At 37.5% G+C, this 22,692-nt stretch overlaps 2 protein-coding genes across 4 annotated transcripts in view; one reads left to right on the top strand and one right to left on the bottom strand.

Annotated features, from left to right (window-relative positions):
- The window catches only part of LOC127848885 (calcyphosin-2-like), a 46,517-nt gene extending 44,030 nt beyond the window's left edge, over positions 1-2,487 (top strand). Inside the window, exons 17-18 of the mRNA XM_052381554.1 lie at positions 526-616; positions 1,369-2,487. Of these exons, the coding sequence (XP_052237514.1) occupies positions 526-616; positions 1,369-1,538 (261 nt within the window). The 3' untranslated portion in view covers positions 1,539-2,487. The remainder of the gene's footprint in view (positions 1-525; positions 617-1,368) is intronic.
- A 1,596-nt stretch (positions 2,488-4,083) lies between these two features.
- The window catches only part of LOC127848883 (myosin-11-like), a 66,935-nt gene continuing 48,326 nt past the window's right edge, over positions 4,084-22,692 (bottom strand). For 2 of the 3 annotated variants that reach the window (XM_052381551.1, XM_052381550.1), the window contains exons 15-22: positions 22,422-22,607; positions 21,140-21,235; positions 20,153-20,291; positions 19,579-19,760; positions 18,359-18,540; positions 16,765-16,867; positions 15,350-15,543; positions 4,084-6,406 (exon numbers count right to left, since the gene is read on the bottom strand). In XM_052381551.1, coding sequence (XP_052237511.1) covers positions 6,280-6,406; positions 15,350-15,543; positions 16,765-16,867; positions 18,359-18,540; positions 19,579-19,760; positions 20,153-20,291; positions 21,140-21,235; positions 22,422-22,607 — 1,209 coding nt within the window. In that variant the 3' untranslated portion in view covers positions 4,084-6,279. Of the gene's footprint in view, positions 6,407-13,902; positions 13,940-15,349; positions 15,544-16,764; positions 16,868-18,358; positions 18,541-19,578; positions 19,761-20,152; positions 20,292-21,139; positions 21,236-22,421; positions 22,608-22,692 lie in introns of all 3 variants that reach the window. The other variant, XM_052381552.1, reaches the window with a different exon arrangement.

Raw genomic sequence — 22,692 nt, 5'->3', positions numbered from 1 at the left:
AAAAGGTTAAATACGTATCTAAGTGGGAAAGGGTTAAAAACGTATCTAAGTGGGAAAGGGTTAAATATGTATCTAAGTGGGAAAGGGTAAAATATGTATCTAAGTGGGAAAAGGTTAAATACGTATGTAAGTGGGAGAGGGTTAAATACGTATCTAAGTGGGAAGGGGTTAAACACGTATCTAAGTGGGGAAAAGTAAAATACGTATCTAAGTGGGAAAAGGTTAAATACGTATGTAAGTGGGAGAGGGTTAAATACGTATCTAAGTGGGAAGGGGTTAAACACGTATCTAAGTGGGAAAAAGTTAAATACATATCTAAGTGGGAAATGGTTAAATACATATCTAAGTGGGAAAGGGTTAAATACGTATCTAAGTGGAAAATGATTAAAAACGTCTCTAAGTGGGAAAGGGTTAAGCCCCGTTTTCCCATAGCGAGGCTCATTAAGTTTCTTCATCTCAATACAATGTCTTTTTAATGAGTATGAATCTTTGTATGCAGTCTTGTTGACAATGATTTGTTTGCAGGCATTCCGTAAAATCGATGCTGGCAAGAAGGGCTACATTACACTTAGTGACATCCAGAAGTTTTTCAACACCACTGGCAGGCCTGGAAAGGGTATGGTACAGTTGTTCGATGCATTTTTATTAATCTGTCAAATATATGTGAGCCATGCTCTGTAAAAAAGGGGTTTAATGCATGTGTGTCAAGATTAGCGTGTGTAGTCTGCACAGGCTAATCAGGGACGACACTTTATGCCTAAACTGGATTGTTGCTAAGAAGAGACTTTCTTGAAACGAAAAATACCATAAAAGCGGAAAGTGTTGTCCCTGATTAGCCTGTGCGGACTCCACAGTCTAATTGGTGACAACACTTTACGCACATAGATAAAGCCATGTTTTTATGCCCGCGGTAGGGTGGCATATAGTATTTGAACTTTTTATCCTAATGAAGATAGCAACTTGATATTTTGCATGCATGTGTATCTCATTGAGCTGCACATTTTGAGTGGTGAAAGGTCAAGGTCATCCTTCAAGGTCAAAAAAACAAATCTAATGGAAGTAACAAGCTTTAAAGGGAGATAATTTCTATTTTTCATTTGGCAGGTACAGATCTTTTTTTTGAAGAGAAGTAATATTTTATATAGGGATATAATAAAAAAATTATAATCAATCAAAACGGCGCAGTAAGGGGCATTGTGTTTCTGACAAACACATCTCTTGTTCCAATATGTATGTTTACTTCATAAACAACTTACGATGCACATTTTAATACATTAAAAAATAGATCAGGGACTACACGGGGTAATCTGGGATGACACTTTACGCAAATGAATTAAACAAGGCTCGTATATCATTCTACGGTTTCAGACGGTGGAGAGACGAGCCCCCTGCTAGGTTTCCTGGACGCTGTGCTGCCAGACAAGCGTCAGGAGGAGGTAACCTACGTGGAGTTTGAGGAGTATTACGAGGGACTTAGCCTTGGTGTGGAGAGTGATGAAGACTTCTATGCAATCCTACGCAACACATGGACCATATAGACAATAGCGCATTGAAAACTTGGTCTATATAGCAACGGGAGAGGATTAAGGCAGACATTGGGAGGGGGAGCATTGTGTCAACCTGAGGGGTGGGAGAGGGGCCCTTGACAATATAGACAGGGGGAGCCAGGGGGAGAAATGGACCGTATAGCCAGAAGGAGCATTGATGATAGCTGAATTGTCACACATAGGAAGGGTGGCTGGGGCATTTATCATGGCCAATCACAAATCTAAACGGGAAAGTATTTACTGTCTGGGTTTGGAGTAATATTTCTTGAAAAATGGGGTGATGGTGGTTGTGTCCATCTGTCTGGAATTTGTGTTCCCTCTATAACCTTTACATCCCAGACAGGACTTTAGTTTCGCTAAGGATTCACTTTAGTAGAACTTAAGATTAGTATTCCATATAACCAGACAACTTGTCAAACACAAGTTGCTTAACCCTTAAGCAATTTTATTTGTATTTTGACACATTTGTAGGTCTTTTGAAATTTACATTTAATTAAATACCTTTCTTACTAAATTCAAGTTTTAAAGGCTTCATTTCCAAGCTTTAGTTACTGATGAGCGGCAAACAGCATAAAACCTGTTTGCACATAGCCATTTTTACTTTGCTTTTGAGTGATTTGTAAAGTTCATGAAATGCAGAATCTGGGCTGTGATGTTTAAATGGCTTAGAGGTTGTGACCAAAAAAAAAAATTATGATTCCCCGGAACCAAATGGTGTTCAGTGTGCAAAAATTATGATCTCTCCTGATAGGTCAAGGTGAACATTCATGAATAAGTTTGTTAATAACTTAAAGGGACCTTTTCACAGATTATGGCATGTATTGAAGTTTGTCATTAAATGCTTTGTATTAATAAATGTAAACATTGGATCTAAAAAGCTCCAGTAAAAAGTAAGAATAAAATTAAAGAAAGAAAAAAAACTCAATTGGGCTCGAACCACTGACCCCTGGAGTAAAAGTCTTACGCTTAAAGCACTCAGCCATCCGTACTCGTAAAATGCGCAATGTATTTTATGCTTTATATAAGCAATCCTCATAGTGTCACAAAATATAACGACAACAACAGAACTCTACAAATAATTCACTTTATCACTTTGCAGCGCTTTATAATTTTCAGGTTTTTAAATCATCAAAAGATGCCTTTAAGGGATATTTTTGAACAAGGTAAATGTTCAGTATTACTGTTTCCTCACAAATATCATAAGTTCAGCGAATTGCGATCTAAAAATTTGTTTTTAATTTTGTCAATTTAATGTCTGTGATGGTTTTAGTATTACTGCATGTTATTAATCCTCTCATTACCCGATACATAATGATGTGTCCTACATGTATACAACTCTAAATGCTCTTTGGTCAAAGGTCAATGTCTCATTTTGTGTTCAAAGGTTCAAACATTATCTCAAATTTCTGAACACCTTGTAGAAGTTTTATTATTTTGTATACTCAATTCCCTTGATGACAATAGGATCATAGGATGTTTCATGTTAACCCTTTGCATGCTGGGAAATTTGTCGTCTGCTAAAATGTCGTCTGCAGAATTTCTAAAATTAGCATTTTCTTCAATTTTTTTCAAAGAATACTATCAGAATAGCAAACAGTTTGGATCCTGATGAGACGCCACGTTCTGTGGCGTCTCATCTGGATCCAAACTGTTTGCAAAGGCCTTTAAAATTCAGCTCCAGCGCTTTAAGGGTTAAATTCTTATGGTCATTGGTCAAAGGTCCTGAAATTGCATGTCTGCTTTTTACCTTTAAGCTTCTTATATAGTTTTTATTGTAAATTGATGTAGTGCACACATAATAAAGCAAGCATGTTGTGGGGGAATATGTCACTGTGTTATTGTAGACAAAGCTAGATCTCAGTTGATTTGGGTTTTATCATATTGTTTAGCTAAATATTCTTGCATATTGCCCATGTTGTTTTTAATAGCTTTGTGCTTATTTTGTTAATATTTTTACTAATCGATTTTTTTACAATAATTGTGTACATGTTTGATAATGGAATTTATTTATTAAACTGGCTAGCCAAATAAGAATGCGTAAGTTTACATAAAATAATACTGTCATTTTGTGTTCAATGTTTGTTAATATCATCAGATGCGTTGTTGTTTTCATGTATTCTATAAAGAACAATTACAGTGAAATACATATTTTGAGTCTGTAAAGAACACACTAAAGTAAATGTAAATTTATAATATTTGTTGATACATTTACAATTATGTTGTAAATACAAGACTCTGTGTGAATGTATGAATATATGCTGTCTTATTCCATATGTATGTATATAATTGTATATTTGGTTTTATATTGTATATTGTTGGTCTTAAAGCTATATGTATATTGTTAGTCTTAAAGCTATATGTATATTGTTAGTCTTAAAGCTATATGTATATTGTTGGTCTTAATGCTATATGTATATTGTTGGTCTTAAAGCTATATGTATATTGTTGGTCTTAAAGCTATATGTATATTGTTGGTCTTAAAGCTATATGTATATTGTTCAATATGTGGCTGTGATAAAAAAAGACAAATACAATATTTCATTACAAAAATGTATTTGTTCTTTATATAGAAATATATGGATAAATATATATTTAAAAAAGAATCAAGCAATATATTTCACAAGATACACAATAGAAGAGTATCATTCACAAAATAAATGAATGTATCCATTAGTGTCTACAAGCAATTTGTCATGGCTGACAATACAGTTATTGTCTTTTCAATATTTCACCGTAACAACATCTGAGCAAAAACAAAACGGCACTGTTAAAACAATGGTTGCTATGAGTATCAACATTTTATAAAATACAACAGTTCATTGATATAGTTCTGTGACACAAGGTGTGCAGTAACTGTTGCAGATCAGTATCAACTTGTCTGTGAAAACGATTTTAGCCGCACCGTTGGACAGCTGGCTTTGTTCATGAGTGTGCAAATAACACTTTCCGCTTTTATGCATTTTTTTGTGTACAGAAGTTTTTTTTGCTGACAAAAAACTCCAGTCTAGATGGAAAATGTTGTCCCTGATTAGTCTGTCAAGATTAAAAACTCGAGTCTAGATGGAAAATGTTGTCCCTGATTAGTCTGTCATCCAGTCTAGATGGAAAATGTTGTCCCTGATTAGTCTGTCATCCAGTCTAGATGGAAAATGTTGTCCCTGATTAGTCTGTCATCCAGTCTAGATGGAAAATGTTGTCCCTGATTAGTCTGTCAAGATTAAAAACTCGAGTCTAGATGGAAAATGTTGTCCCTGATTAGTCTGTCATCCAGTCTAGATGGAAAATGTTGTCCCTGATTAGTCTGTCATCCAGTCTAGATGGAAAATGTTGTCCCTGATTAGTCTGTCATCCAGTCTAGATGGAAAATGTTGTCCCTGATTAGTCTGTCAAGATTACACAGGCTACTCTGGGATGCATTAAGCCCTGTTTTCCCACCAAGTGACTGGGTTATACCATTGAAGATATATGTCTGTTATTATTCAAAGATTTGCAGATGAGTTGAATAAAATAAATATCTGTTTTGAGTTGTAAGCAGAATCAAGGTTTACTAGCATCCAAGAAATAGCTGCAGTGCTTATAGCTTGACAAACAACACCGTGTTGTCATGTGAACCTGAAGACAATATTGTAAATACCCAGTTTGTATCACAGTCAGTTTATATAAATATATATATCATATAAATGTCTTAATCATGCATCATTCTTGAACTCAATTATATATGAGTAGTGCTTTGAGAAAAGATGGTTTTATGCATGTGCGTAAAGTGTTGTTCCAAATTAGCCTGTGCAGTCTGCACAGGCTACTCAGGGATGACACTTTCCACAGTATCTTCTTAGTAAAAATCCAATTTTAGCGGAAAGTGTCGTTCCTGATTAGCCTGTGCACATGCCAATCTGGGACGACACTTTTCTCTCTGCACTTTACGCACATACATTAAACCCCCTTTCCACAGAGTGCAGCCCATAAATAAAATATCTATTTATATTAAAGTCAAAATGTGTGTCAATATGTACCGGTATATACATTCACTAGTCATACCCTTATAGTACAACATCAAAAGACATCAAGAACTATTTGCCTCCCTTCGGATGTATACAAATTGTATGCAACAATGCAATAATTTAACATGAATTTGTTTAAAAGTTAAAAACTAAGACTTTTTACTGGTTAAGATTATTAAGATCCCACTTACTTGGACAAATAAAACACATGCACAGGATGTTTCATAAAATCTTGTCAATATATTGCATCACAACATTGCCAGTTTGACCATTGCATGAACCCATCGAAAACAAATGTAAATTGTGAAATATTGCAAAATTAAAATAATTGCAGTGACAAATACAAATATTTTTTAATAAATTACATTAAATTAGCATAATACAATATTCCATAGAAAAAATAACACTAAATAAACAAGTTGCATGTATAACCAGTTGACACTCAAATACAAAATGCCCAGTGAGAGAAAGGGCACACCAAATTTAAATCACAGCTTTTCAATTTAAAATATTTAGAGATTTAAGGTCACAAGACATTTTCAAAAGCAAACATTTGTCATAGCATCAAAATTTAATTTCAAAATAAAGATTTTTTGTAACTAACACTACTGTTAGTAACCATTTCTGTACAATTTTTATACAATTCTTAGAGCCACCCACTTTTGGGGGGGTTAAGAGGTACAAATGGACAGAAGAGTTCACTGGAAACCACTGTTGAGGGTGTCGGCCTCCTATGTAGGGTTAGGAGGTACAACCTTCTCATCCTTACTCCCCTCTGCCACAGCTGGGTCCACAACTTTCTTAGGCGCTGGGTTTTTGATCTTCACGACTTTTCTCGGATCGGGATCGCCGATTGGTCTGAAACAATGAATACATTTGATCGGGATCGCAGATTGGTCTGAAACAATGAATACATTTGATCGGGATCGCAGATTGGTCTGAAACAATGAATACATTTGAGCCTCATTATGAAGTATACGCATAAAGTGTCCTCCTATATTAGCATGTGCAGTCAACACAGGTTTGTAAGGGAAAAAACTTTTCACTTTTATTATATTTTTTGTTTAAATTAAGTATTTTCTTAGAGAAAATCTAGTTAAGGACACTTACCGAGCACATGCATTAAACCCCATTTGTCCTGAGCAAGTCTCAATTGAAAACTTGCTTTGTTCTTTTCAACTCAATATGGTAGATATGGATGAAATCAAACAAATGTTAAATTATAAACATATAATACTAATGATTAAACTATCAGACTTGCGATGATTGGATTGAGCAAACAACTTAATAACCATATGAAATAATCATATGACAAAAATCACAAGTGACAGTTGTGTAAAGTATGGTGTCGTTTATGATCTAGAGGTCTTGAGCTTGAAACCTTACCATGAAGCTTCCAATTTAACCCTTTACCACTTAGATACGCATTTTGATGCATTTGTAGTCCCTTAGAAAGAGTATTTTAATTAAAGACCTATCTTACTAGATTCAGTTTAAAAGGCTTCATGTCCAACCATAAGATACTGATGAGCAGAAAATAGCATCAAACCTGAACCTGAGTTACTTGCAGGGCGGTTCTGGTTTAACCCTTTGCATGCTAGGAAATTTGTCGTCTGCTAAAATGTTGTCTGCTGAATTTTTAAAATCAGCATTTTCTTCCTTTTTTTCAAAGAATACTATCAGAATAGCAAACAGTTTGGATCCTGATGAGACGTTACGTTCTGTGGCATCTCATCTGGATCCAAACTGTTTGCAAAGGCCTTCAAAATTTGGTTCCAGCACTGAAAGGGTTAATGATGTTTGCACATAGCCATTTTCACTTTGCCTCTGAGTGGGAAAAGGTTAACTTTCTCTCAAGCATAGCATTTATGTTCTAGAAAAGAAATGCCAAGGTGTATTCACAAAAAAATGGTTTGAATCCAACGGACCTAAACTATATAGTTTTAAAATACTGGTCATAGCAAATCATTGAGTTTTATACTCAAGATTTCAAATTGACTTTCATGGTAAGTGTAGTGTTTCATCTACAGAATACACTAGTTAGCACCATTAAAGGAACTCCATTTAAGGAACAAACACCATTGAAGGTTATACTGGTTTTATTTACATCCGTACTCGTCCAGCATACAAAACAGTCTGTCTCTGAACATGCTATCAAAGAGGCATTCATGCCGTAGGCGTGTCCTGCAAGTAGGCGTTGCCAGTGCAAGCTATACCACAATCCCTCCTTTTTTTCAAACCAAATAATGCATGATCAACAAATACATACTCTAAACATAAACCCATACGTTCACAAACAATTCATGATAACAAATTACACCATGCATTTATGAAACAATCTAAACTAAATTTAATCAAAACAAAAACATCACAAATGAAAACATTTTATCAATGAAAATAAAATAGCACGCCGCTTGTACTAGCAATGTTCTCACACAATTCCCTTTTATCGTTAACATGAAAGTAATGAGCGACCACACTGGCTGTTAATCAATTTCCGTTTATAAGCCATTTTACACTCGGAGCATGATACACATGTCAGTTTAATAGAAATTTACTAGCATCCGCGGGATAAGCGCCACGTGTGTTGTCTCGAATGAACACCAGTAAATTACATGCCTATTTAGCGGTGCATTTACACCAGTTTGAAATCATTAAATTTCTCGGGCATTTTCCGAACCCTTATCGGTCTGTCTTTACCCGCAGATGATACATTATTTTGACAATGTTCACTTTTAGAATTGTTTACATTTGAGTCTGTCTGAGGATTTTGTTCATTCATTTTTTTCATATGCGTTACATTTCGCCGATACTCGGTACCATCATCGGCACGTACAACCACGCTATTCCCGTTCTTATCTATAACCGTGTACTTATCGGAACTGAACGGAGTGTCGAGTTTATTGTTTCTATTTTGCTTCAAAAGAACCTTGTCGCCTGGTACAATTTCGCTCTCTTTTGCATTTCGTTTCGCGTCGGAGTATACTTTCCCTTTCCCCTTTTTCTCGGAATCACGATCACGTATTTCGCTATCTTCCCGCCTATACGTATTAATTTCAGGAACACATGTTCTTATCTTACGACCGAACAGCATCTCAGCAGGTGACATACCCGTTACTGAATGGGGTGTGCTTCGATACATTATCAGGTAATCATCGAGGTCTAATCGCCAATTACGATTTTGACTTTGAGATATGCGTAATCGCTTTAGTATTGAACGGTTCTGACGTTCAACCTCCCCATTTGCTTGCGGCCACAAGGGAGTATTTCGCCTGTGTTCGATTCCTTGAGACTGCAAATAATTTTCGAAATACTCGCAAACAAAACTACTAGCATTGTCTGTACGTAGAGATAATGGCAAGCCATGCGTCAAAAACCATTTCCTTAATATTGACACTAGTTTTTCGCTAGTTATTACTTTGGTGACCTCAAGCTCTACATACCTACTGTAATAGTCGACACAAACAAAAATGTAATCACCCGATGGTAACGGAACTAATACGTCCGCGGCTAAATCTTGCCATGGGGCACTTGGTAGCTCGGTTCTCGTCATCGGTTCGGGATTTGTTGACTGGCTTACCAACTGACAGCCATAACACGTTTTACAGTAATGTTCAATTTCCTTATCAATACCCGGCCACCAAACTTTGGTCCTCAAGTTGCTTTTCATCAACACGATTCCCGGATGACCTATGTGACCTAAGTCTAATACGCGTTTGCGTAATTCACGCGGGACAACGATTCGCGTACCCCTAAGTACTAAGTAACCAATTACACACAGTTCATCTTTGATATGTATAAACTGAGTTTGCTCGTGTTTATCCCACGTCCCGTTCGTCACGCTTTCGCGTAATCTGCTTATCTCATCATCACAAAATGATACCTCTTCTATTTCTCGAGTGGTCATAGCACTGGGTGTTGCTTCGCGCGCAACAAATTTAATGTATTCGTGGTCATCTACACTATCTATTGTCCTAGAACTGTGCTTGAGCGGAAGTCGCGACAGTGCGTCTGCAATATTGTCTCGACCGTTCACATGTTTAACCGTAAATCGGTACGGTTGCAGCCTAAGAACCCATCGCTCAAGTCTAGCGCACGGTTTTGACCTTGGTCCGTAAATGTATTCAAGTGGCTTGTGGTCAGTAAGAAGCTCGAACTCGATACCATAAAGCCATGGATGAAAACGCTCTAATGCCCACACTACGCTTAAACCCTCTTTTTCAGTTTGTGAGTATCTCCTCTCAACATCAGTTAAGCTTCTACTGGCATAACTTATTACGCGGTTTTCGCCATTTTGAACCTGCACGAGCACAGCACCTAGTCCTACTGGACTCGCATCGACTATGACCTTTGTCGGCGCGGTTTTATCGTAATACCCCAATGTTTCGGCACATGCTAGCCTTCTTTTTAATTCTTTGAACGCGTCCTGTTGAGACCGACCCCATTTAAACACCGTTTTCTTTCTTAACAGATCATTTAACGGCGCGGACATCGTAGACAAATTCGGTATGAATCTTGCGCAAAAATTCACTAAACCGAGGAAACTTCGAACCTCGCTCGCGTTTCGCGGCTCAGGCGCGTTTACTACAGCATCGACCTTGACCTGCGTTGCCCCTATCCCTCTCTCAGACAGCTCATGACCCATAAACACTAACTTATTCATGTAAAATTGACATTTTTCCTTGTTAAGTGTAAAACCTTTGTCTCTCAATACACGTAGCACATTATTTAAACATTTATCATGTTGTTCTTTCGTTGCAGTATGGACAATAATGTCATCGGCAATGCTGTTAACACCCTCACAGCCTTGCAATGTTTGTTGCAAAATCATCTGGTACATTTCTGGAGCACATGTTATTCCAAACATTAAACATTTATACCTGTATAGCCCACTGTGTGTTGTAAACGTTGTGATTTCTCGCGATTCTGGGGACAGTTCAATTTGATGATACGCGTTTTTAATGTCCAGTTTGCTGAAATACTTGCTGTTATTCATTTCCTGCAACACTTCGTCCACTGTTGGTATCGGATACCTAGTCCTTTGTATGGCTCTGTTTGCCTGTCTCATGTCAACGCAAAGTCGAATGTCGCCATCATTCTTTGGTATTATGACGACAGGTGACACCCACTTCGACGGTCCACTTACGGGTTCAATGACATCTGAGTCGAGTAATTCTTTGATTTTAGCTTCCAACTTCTCTCGTAACTGATATGGCACGCGTCTGGTCGGTTGCACTACAGGTGTTACAGCCTGGTCAATGGGCACTTCAAGTTGATAACCTTTCAGTTTTCCAAATCCCGTAAATAATTCGTTGTAATTATTAACAACATCCGATATTCCCGGGGTTTCCATTTGACGCACTATTTTAAGTACGCCAAGTCGCATAGCTGTATCATAGCTTAATAAGGACTGTCCAGATCCCTCAATGACAACAAATTCTGCATCATCTACCGCTACACCCTTGTAAACAATCGTTGTCCAAAATACACCAGCAGTCTTCAGTGGTTCCTTAGATCCATAGGCATACAGTTCTGTTTTCCTTGGCTCGTCCCTGCATTTTATGTCATTTCGTTTCAAGAACTCCCACGTTTTCCTATCCACAATGTTGCAGCTTGAACCGGAATCAATGATCGCCTTTATTTGTACACCACCAATTTCGACCATTATCGATGTTGCTGTCGGGTACTTATTTTGTACAGTAAACGTGAACTGTCTGTCATCAGTTGTGTCCACAACTTGACGCACAGTAGGCGGTTTCTTTTTCGACTTTTCACCCGATCGGCATTTAATCGCAAAATGTCCTATCTTGCCACACTTATTGCAGTGCTTTCCACGCGCTGGACACGTGCTGTCTTTTGCAATGTGACCCCGTTTCCCACATTTAAAACATTGAACGTCATTTTGAATACGATTTTTCCGTGCAAACGTACCTTTTGTTGTTCGGCTTGTTGTTGTGTTTACCGCCTGTGGGCTTTGCTCAATGCATTTTGCCTGATGTTCAGCATTTTCTAATGTTCTCGCAATGGAACGCAATTCTGTCAGGGTTAAATCCCGTCCTTTTTGCAGAAGTTTCCGTCTTAATTCACTTGAAATGCACTTCTCAATCACCTGATCTCTAATTTGCTCATCTGTGTTCTCAAATTCACACGTCTCTGCTTTCTGTCGCAACCGTGTGATATATTGATCTACGGATTCTGTCGGCGACTGATCTAACTTCCGGAACATATGTCTTTCGTAAGGAACATTCGATTGTGGCGCGAAATGCTTGCTTAGCGCATCGACGGCTCTAGCATAAACGTTTGCTCCCTCTCCTTCCGGCAAAGTATAGAATACATCCTGCACTTCCATGCCAGCCATGTGAAGCAACAATGCATGTTTACGGTCATTGTCTTTAATTCCTTTCCCGACAACATACAGTTCAAACGCTCGAAACCAACGTTTCCACTTTGCCGCTAATCCCGACGGTTCACCATGCACATCGAATCGGGGCAAATAGTCGTTTTCTTTTTCCATCATTTAAGACAATGTAATTGAACGTTTAATATCCTCGTCGCCAATTGTAGTGTTTCATCTACAGAATACACTAGTTAGCACCATTAAAGGAACTCCATTTAAGGAACAAACACCATTGAAGGTTATACTGGTTTTATTTACATCCGTACTCGTCCAGCATACAAAACAGTCTGTCTCTGAACATGCTATCAAAGAGGCATTCATGCCGTAGGCGTGTCCTGCAAGTAGGCGTTGCCAGTGCAAGCTATACCACAGTAAGAATTCAGAGTTGTTACAAAATGATGCACAACCTGTAGTGATTTATTTAAAATGAATATTTAACTGCACATTCTGAAACTTATGTATATGCACATGATAATCAATGAATACGTACAATATTCTGTAATTTTAATGGACCTGAATCCAACAACCTCACTCTTAGGCTTAAGATTATTTAAGAGACATCAACTGCGGAGACATTTTCTGGCAAAATTATTGCACAGTTTGAAGTCTCAATACAGTTACATTTCCTTCAAAAATCAGTTTTCATATAAACTTTTACAATAGGCTTTGGAGAAGATGTTCATTATCTCGAGTCCACGAAATGGATGGTGAACAACATTCAAAGTTCAATATTAACACATCAAAGTGACTGTATGGTTGCCAATAGTTACCAAAGGCCAATATATCAAAGTCATACACGTATGAACCATTCTACCCACTATGAAACAACAATATATTCGTTTCCATGCAATAAATTGTATAACAATGTACCAAGTATATACCGGTACATAAGCTAATTTAAGAAATTAACATGCAGGTATGTTCTCTATTTTGAAGCAAGGCTAATTAACATTTCTATATTTTGTTGCTACATGGCTTGTAATAAAAACAACATGTATCATTATGCTTAATCTACCTTGGAAACAAATTCTGACCAATTCCAAAACAAAAACATATACACTCAGTAATTTCTAAAAACATTTCCTATACAACTCTTCATATGTAGACGAAAGAATGATTTATATTAACATACTTGAAAACTCTGCAATAAGAAAAACTGTGATGGGGAAAACAAACCATTTACTAAAAGAAGGTTGCTCATTACAGGAATCATCAAAAACACACACTTTAGTACAACATTATGAACAATTGTCTCAAATGTTACATACGCAGGTTAAAGTGAAAGCAAATACACTGTCATGCAATCATGTCACAGCAGCGTAAATCCAGGTATTTTAAGTACATTTTCAAATTGATTTCTGTAAGTTTTAACATGAAACTTGTAACTTCAATATCCTGATACATGTAGATGTCCCTACTTAGAATGTGCATATGCACATGTTTAGCTGGAATGACACTTTTAGCTCATGCAATTTTTCAAGAGAAAGACTCGTATTGTTTGTGCTTTTATCCAGCATCTAATAATGCCAGAAATATAGGATACTATTCTAGCTGGCCCTTAATTTCATATTTAAGGCACACATTCACATTAAATTGTTGATGTGAAACCTGGTGGCTTCTTTTTACATCATGGTAAAATATTAAATATTGCAGCAAATTAACTTGTTAATGACATTTCAATACGAAAAGTACCACATAATATCTGGAGACTAATTTGACAAATTAAAAGAATTATCATTAGTTTTTGAGAAACTTTAATTGAGCTTTGAAAACATTGGCCCACTTCCACATTTCTATAAGTATATTGGATAAAATAGTTGCATGTTCCAACCTCAAAACAGGTAAAATGGAAGGTTTCAGGAATAAATATGGCAAAAATACCTGGAGTAAACATTGCTAACATATCCATAGTTTACATAAAAAGTGAGTTTTATTTTGGGTTTTCTTGTCAAAATACCTTCATACGATCTCGGCGCAATTTGGGCCTGTGAGGGCTAATGAAACAAAAGTGTACAAGTAAGGCAAACGTTGTAGCTGCATAATGGGAAAACTTGGCTTCCTGTGTGATGTGTCATATTAGACTAGCCACAGACTACTCAGGGAAGACTCATGTGTGAAGTGTCATATTAGACTAGCCACAGACTACTCAGGGAAGACTCATGTGTGATGTGTCATATTAGCCACAGACTACTCAGGGAAGACACTTTCCGCCTAAACTGGATTTTTGTTCAGAAGACACTTCCTTTAAATTAAAAATAACATGGAAGCCAGTGCAGACAGGCTAATCTAGGGTGACAATTTACGCACATGCATTAAGCCAAGTTTTCCAAGAACTAGTCGTTGAATTTAAGAGTTATCTGTTTAAATAGCTGCAAACATGAGTAAGCACTGAATGATGTATTATTGATGGCTCAAATAAAATTATTTAAACACTAAAACTTTGAAATAAGCACATTATATTACTGTCTAATTATTATTGTTAAATATATATCTCACTATTTGGATACTTTTTAGTTACAATTATGAAAACAAGAGCACCGTATAGCGGGTGCCAACTCTCGGCTGTGGGTGCAGTTTGGAATAAATGAAAGCTTGTCACAGGAAAAGGAAGATTTTAGAGCCTATGTTTAAGTTTTATATAAGAGGTCACAGTGACCTTTACTCTGACCTAGTGATCTAAAAATGAGTGCGGCGAGTAGAACTGATCAAGGTGCATCTACATATGAAGTTTCAAAGTTGTAGGTGGAAGCACTTTGATTTTAAAGCATGTTAAAGTTTTATATAAGAGGTCAAAGTGACCTTGGCCTTTGACTTAGTGACCAAAAAATGAGTGTGGCATGAAGAACTCATCAAGGTGCATCTACATATGAAGTTTCTAAGTTGTAGGTGGAAGCACTTTGATTTTAGAGCCAATGTTAAGGTTTTAGCATGACGCGGACGGCGGACGAGCTGGCTATGACAATACCTCTCCGAAAACAGCCGAGCTAATAACACATGTTTATGTGTCTGTATCATTTAATACTTGCCTATGGGAGTCCAAGGTAATTATCTGGCCATCATGTTTACAGAACATAATACAAATAACAGCCAACAAACATTTATTCAAAAGCTTAAAATAAATAAGAATACATTTTCAATTTGTGAATTCAAAGCAAATGTGAACGATTTCCTTTATAAACAAACAGTTAATTGTTGTTGATAATATTGATGATAGTAATGATGATGGTGCTGCTGCTCATGATGATAAGGATGCCAAGGCTGATGATGATGATGATTAAAAAGGTACTGCTGCTGCTGATTATGATAACAATGGCGGTAGTGATATTTAAGATAAAGCTGCAGATAATGATGATGATTATTATGCTGAGGCTGCTTCTGCTGCTAATGCTGCTGCTGATGCCTACCTCTCGTATGTTTCCCGGGGCCAGTGTACGAAGTATGAGAAGGTCCACGCCCTTGTAAGCTCCTGGTTGTATTTCAGTTTGTCCATGTTATTGCGGTTCTCGATGTTGTAGTCCCGGCGTGCGATGGCGTTCGTGCGCCGAGCCTCAATCTCGTCTAACATTCTCTGTCGAGCCTCTTCCTCCAGTCGACGTAACTGAAGAAGGCGCCACAAAATAATCGTTCTACAAAAAATAACTGAAGAATGCGTCATAAATTATCCTTCTATCGGCGCCATAAATTATCCTTTCATCCTATCCATTCAACTTTTATTACTCAGATACAAATTAAGACTTGTTTCTTATCCCTTAGAAAATCAAATTAAAACCTTTCTAACTAAATTAAAGTTTCAAAGGCCTCATTTCCAACCCTTAGATACTGATAAGCAGCAAACAGCATAAAAAATGAACAGCCTGCAAGTTACTCCCAGGCTGTTCTGGTGTTATGCTGGTTGCACAAAGCCATTTTCACTTTGCTTGTGAGTGGGAATTAGCTTATCTATTAAGCCACACTTATTATGTCCACAACCTCCAGCAATATGTTGATGTGGATTGTGCAGGACAAATGAATCTGAATGACATACATTGGATTTTTATTAAGTAAATACTTCCTTTAAACTAAAAATTTCATTCAAGCAGAAAGTGTCATCCCTGATTGTTGTCTTAGACAAAACTTTACCCCCATGCACAAAGCCCCATTTTCCCATGGCGAGTAAATAGAGAATACTAGAATACTCACCAAGGCACGTGGTTCAGATTTTCTAAGCCTCGCAAAATAAACTTTGCTTTATTCGGCACCGACCTAGTATTCGATTTATCCCATCAATTTTCTTAGTCGTAAATTATTTCTTTAAAAATAGAAAAGGAAAATCGAACTACACGGACAATTCCAAAGTTATTTCAAGCAAACATTGTTTCATTATTTTAATCGTGCCGAGTCTAATACATTACAAAAAGATCAGGTACTAACCTGTTTTTCTGTTTATCATACCTCTACGTCCCGGATTTTTAAGAAATAATGAAAAAAACACACCAAACAACTGCAGCTTTAGCATGAAAGAACATGCATTGTGTCGTATGACGTGTTAATAATGACATCACGAGTACGGGCACTTAATATTTGTAAATAATGTTTTTTTGCTTTTTAAGTTGCATTATGTGTTAAAAACATATTACATCTTGGTATCAAATTGTTTGTTTTGTTGAACCTGATTCGATTTTACTAAAAATGATTACTTTATAGTTGATTCCGAGTAATATGACCATTCTCCGCCGCGCGTGAAAGCTATATTTCAGCACTGCCGAAATAGAGGAAAATTTATTCCACAGTGGTTTATTTAGACACTTCTGATGATGGGATAAATGCAGACTATACAAACCTCAAGGAGTCGCTGTTTCTCCAGCTCTCGTTTTGCGTTTTCTGCCTCCAGGATCTTCTGACGCTCCATTTCCAACCTTGCCTGCTCAGCCAGAAATTCTGATCTGCGAGACAAACAAAAGATGTGTTTGTCAGAAACAGAATGCCCCCTATTGCGCCGCTTTGAAATAAAATTTCAATATATCATTTGGCAGGTTTAAAAATTATATTCCTTTTAAACCTTATTACTTCCCTTGGATTGTATTTTTTGACTTTTGACCTTGGAGGATGACCTTGACCTTGACCTTTCACCACTCAAAATGTGCAGCTTCATGAGATACACATGCATGCCAAATATCAATTTGCTATCTTCCATATTGCAAAAGTTATGGCCAATTTTAAAGTTTTCGGACGGATGCACAGACTGACGGACTGACAGACGGACTGAAGGACAGTTCAACTGCTATATGCCACCCTACCAGGGGCATACAAATATTTGGGTCGTGCTCTGTAAAAAGTGGGTTTACTGCATGTGCGTAAAGTGTCTTCACAGATTAGACTAGCCAGTTTGCACAGGATAATCAGGGACGACACTTTCTGTCTCCACTGGATTTTTTGCTTAAATGAGACTTTCCTTGAAATAAAAATACCATCAAAGTGGAAAGTGTTGTCCCTAATTAGCCTGTGTGGACTACACTGGCTAATCTGGGATGACACTTTACACACATGCATTAAACCTCCTATTCACAGAGCACAGCCCATTTATTTAAGTTCTATTGATAAGTTATATTTACTTTTAAAATGTGTTGTTTTAAGTATATTTCAATTTGGAACCAGTTGCTTAAAACTAAAACGGACAGATAAGGTAACAGTAGGTTAACTTCAGACAAAAATAAAATTAATTGTTAAACCAATAAGATTATAAAACATATGCAAATTATGTGAGCGTTTATAATGTTTACAATAAACACATAAATTAAACAACTTAAATTAACTTTACAGCATATTAACCCATTTATGCCTTGCGTCTAGAAAAAAGGCCTTGACAAATAGCGTAGACCCAGTTGAGACGCCACATGATGCGGCGTATCATCTGGGTCTGTGCCGTTTGCTTAAAGGAATTTCTGTAAGAAATATTCTTAACATAGAAATAAATATACTAGACATCCCTAATTTTAGAAAAAAATTGATCCAATTTAGAAGGAAGGGAGAGTCCACTAGGCAAAAATGGGTTAAAGGCTGTTAGCTAAGCTAAGTTTTGAGCAACAAGGCCCACAGAAGGAAATGCGCTACCTTTCATATAATTATGATACAAACCCTACAACAGTTATTTCAAATATCAAACATAACAACAAAAGTGCTCTTATGCTATATGCGTTAATAGTTCTGGAAATAATTCATAAACAAGATTATGACAGCTTTTTCTTCATCATTTATCAATTCAAATAATCATCGATCAAAGAAATAATATCTCAAGAATTTCAATAAATCATTGTCATGAGTTATAGCCTTACTAAATGATTGTGTCAAATTTCTAGATCCTAAGATGTCTGAATGTTCAAGTACACATTTTCTTTAATTCTCCCCATCCCCCTCATATCTCACTGTGCCCCTACTTCTTCCTCTCCTCCTCCTCCCTGAGCAGTTCTTCCTCCTCCCTCAGCCTCCTCCTTTGCCTCTCTGCCTCCTCTCTCTCCTCAATCAGCCTCACCATCGCCTCCTCCTCAGCCTGCCTCTCCATCTCCCTGATACGCTCCTCTTCCTCCTCCTCCAACCTCGCAGCCGCAGCCATCTCCAACTGGAGAACAAATAAGATTAATTAACCCTTTACCACTCAGATACGTTTTTAACCCTTTACCACTTAGATACGTTTTTAACCCTTTACCACTTAGATACGTATTTTGACGCACTTGTAGTCCCTTATAAATTTAATTTTAATTAAAGACCTTTCTTACTAAATTCAAATTTTAAAGGCTTTATTTCCAACCCTTAGATACTGATGAGCAGCAAACAGCATAAAACCTGAACAGACTGTGAGTTACTCTCAGGCTGTTCTGGTTTTATGCTGTTTGCACATAGCCATTGTCACTTTGCTTCTTATGGGGGAAAAGGTTAAAGACCTTTCTGCAAAGGCTAATCAGGGACAACACTTTCAGTTTTTATATTTATTTGCTTAAAGAAAGACTCTTCTCAGCAAAAATTCAATTAAGGTAGAACATGTCATCACGGCAAGATCAGAAATGAGATCACTGAGTCGCCTTCACTCTGCTTAAAGCATGTGTGTAAAGTGTCGTCCAAGATAAGCCTGTGCAGTCTGCTTAAGCTTACCAGAGAAAACATTTTCCGCCTACAATGAATTGTCTTTTAGAAATTACATCCTTTAAATGAAATTTTGCATAGAAGCAGAAAGTGTCATTACTGATAAGCCTGTGTAAACTGTGCATTTAGCTCAGTTTTCCAGATCAAGGATCTACTTGAGACATTTTTTTAAACCATCCCATCTAGTTACCGTGTTAATATACCTTGTTTTCCTAAGCCCACTCTATTATCAATTACCCACCTTCTATATTTCACCCATCATCTTTTATCTTTAACCCATCTCTTAATTTGTCATTGTTACCTGCAGCCCACAGTTGTCATGATAACCCATAACCCACCAACTTGTCATGTTAATCCACCATAGTTGTTATGGTAACCCATCATAGTTGTTATGGGATCCCACCTCATATCTACATGATAACTCACTTCATATATCCATGGTAACCCACTTCATATCTCCATGGTAACCCACCTAATATCTCCAAGTAACCCACCTCATATATATAAAGTAACCCACCTCATATCTCTCCTGTGCAAGCCTCTCTTCCTCATCTGCCCTGCGTTCCTCCTCCTCTCTCATTCTCCTCCTCATCTCAATGTCCTCCATCTTCTGTATCATTTCCTCTTCCCGCTTCTTCCTTTCCTCCAACTCGCGCTTCTCACGCTCGCGCCGTTCCTGCGCCTCCTGACGCTTGCGCTCTGTGTGAAAATGTGAACAGAAGTGTGAGATCAATGTGAGCCTTGTTCAAGGACAATGTTGCCTTGGATCAGCTTATGCAGTGGTAATCAGGGATGACCCTTGTCCCTTTGAATGCATTTTTCATTTTAAAGGATGTCTATTGCATGAAAAAATCATGTTCAGGTGAAAAATGTTGTCTCTGAACAGCAAGTGCAGACTGCACAGGCTAATATGTGACAAATTGCACAGGCTAATCATGGACAACACTTTCCGCTTTAATGGTATTTGTCTTTTAAAGGAAGTCCCTTTTTACCGAGAATCTAGTTTAAGCGGAAAGTGTCATCCCTGATTAGCCTGTGCGGAACGCCACTCAATTAATCAGCAGGCATGGTTCATGAATGTCCCCCCATACCTAGGTCTGCCTTGCGTCTGGCCTCCCGTTCCTCCCTCTGTTTACGTCTCTGTTCTGCCAGCATGGACCGGGCGTCCTCCTCAGCTCTCATCAGATCCTCCGCCTGCCGCTCCAACTCAGCCATCTTCTCTTGTAACTCCTGCACAATAGAGAATTAAATTTCAAATTCCATCTTAAGAACGGTTATGATTTCTCCAAAGAGCTTGCCTGCTTCGACTGATGAACATTTTAGCCCCACTGAATTTTTGCATAAATACTTAATTTAAAACAAAACTACCATAAAAGCTGTGAGTGACATCCCTGTGTGGACTGCACAGGCTAATCTGGCATGACGCTTTAAGCACATGCATAACACCTAGTTTTCCCAGAACAAGGCTGCAATATCAATGATAGATGACAATGAAAGTAATTTCTATCCCTTAAGATCATCCTAAATAAATTATTTGTTTGGGGTGATAAAACAATCACACCAAATTGCCCTTACCCGAATTGTTTTGAGCTCTGGTGAAAATCTTGTCTCACGGAAGACATTCTTGTGTTAACACTGACATGTTAACATATGATATATATATATATATATTTAAGTTAAATTTAATTAAAGACCTTTCTTACGAGATTCAAGTCATAAAGGCTTCATTTCAAACCCACAGATACTGATGAGCAGCAAACATCATAAAACCTGTTATTCGCAGGCTGTTCTTGTTTTATGCTGGTTGCAAAAGCCATTTTTACTTTGCTTCTTATTGGGGAAAGGGTTAACCCTTTCACTGCTGGAACCGAATTTTGAAGGCCTTTGCAATCAGTTTGGATCCGGATGAGACGCCAGTAATGCCACAGAACGTGGCGTCTCATCAGGATCCAAACTGTTTGCTATTCTGAAAATTCTAAATTTAGAAATTCAGCAGACGACATTTTAGCAGACGACAAATTTCCCAGCATGCAAAGGGTTAAACAATATTTTTTATTGCCCATGTTTTTACCACCTACCCTAGACTGCGCTGATGTAAGGTCAGTCTGCCCCTGTAACAGTTTCCGTTTCTCTGCAATCTGTCTCTGAAGTTCTGCAGCCTCCTCATCACGCTTCTGTTGTCATGGAAACACATGTCAATAACAATGATACATACAAATCAATAACAATGCTATATACAATTATTTATAGCACATAAATGACTTAACTCTTAACCACTCAGATACCTGCTTTGATGCCTTTGTGATCCCTTAGAAAATCAAATTAATTTTAAGAATTGCTCAACTAGTTTAAGGCTTTATTTCCAACCCTAAGATACTTATGAACTGCAAACAGTATAAAACCTGTACAGCCTGCGAGTTGCTCACAGGCTGTTCTGGTTTTATGCTAGTTGCGTTTTCTGTACACTTTGCTTTTGAGTGGGAAAGTGTTAAGGTAATGTAAGAATAATAATCTATTATTGTTTCCCTTTCAGAATTTAATTAATCTTTGCAGTTGTAAATCTTTTTCTATTTTATTCCATATAAAAGTAACAACATTTCATGCAATGAAATCCATGGCATGGTATAAAAGGAAAGGGTTTTGTTTTCAATCGTACAAAATTTTGACCTTAAAATTTACATTGCCTACATGGATCATTTTAGCCTTGATCTGGGACACTTGGCTTAATGCTTGTGCATAAAGGGATGTTCAAGTGGGGACACTTGGCTTATTGCTTGTGCATAAAGGAATGTTCAAGTGGGGACACTTGGCTTAATGCTTGTGCATAAAGGGATGTTCAAGTGGGGACACTTGGCTTAATGCTTGTGCATAAAGGGATGTTCAAGTGGGGACACTTGGCTTAATGCTTGTGCATAAAGTGATGTTCAAGTGGGGACACTTGGCTTAATGCTTGTGCATAAAGGGATGTTCAAGTGGGGACACTTGGCTTAATGCTTGTGCATAAAGGGATGTTCAAGTGGGGACACTTGGCTTAATGCTTGTGCATAAAGTGATGTTCAAGTGGGGACACTTTGCTTAATGCTTGTGCATAAAGGGATGTTCAAGTGGGGACACTTGGCTTAATGTTTGTGCATAAAGTGATGTTCAAGATTAGCCAGGCTATTCGTTCAGAGACAACACATTCTGTTTTTATAGAATTTTTCATTTAAAAAAGTCTCTTCTTAACAAAACTCCAGGTTAGCTGAAAGTGTAAAAGCTGACTGCACAGGCTAATCTGAGACGATACTTTACGCACACGCAATAAACCCTGTCTTCCCACAGCGAGGCTTATTATAGCATATCCCTCCAAAAAATGCCCACCTTTTTCTCCTCCTCATGTTTGGCCCTGATTGCCTCCCTTTCAAGATCTTCATCTGACTTCTCCTCCAGTGAGGAACTCTTCTTTTTGCCTTTCTTCCCACCTTTCCCCTTAGTCGTCGTCTTTTTCTTGCCTGATTTAGAGGAATCTTTGTTGTCCAATTTTCCTTTGGCCTCATCAAGTTTTTTCTGAAAAAGAAATTAATATATGTTCATCACTCAGAGCTGGAATTCAAAAAGCTCCTTTGAGAAACCTTAATTATTGTAATTTAGA

This window comes from Dreissena polymorpha, chromosome 10 (assembly GCF_020536995.1).
Source record: "Dreissena polymorpha isolate Duluth1 chromosome 10, UMN_Dpol_1.0, whole genome shotgun sequence".
NCBI lineage: Eukaryota > Metazoa > Mollusca > Bivalvia > Myida > Dreissenidae > Dreissena > Dreissena polymorpha.
This window is presented reverse-complemented; position numbering and strand designations above follow the sequence as displayed.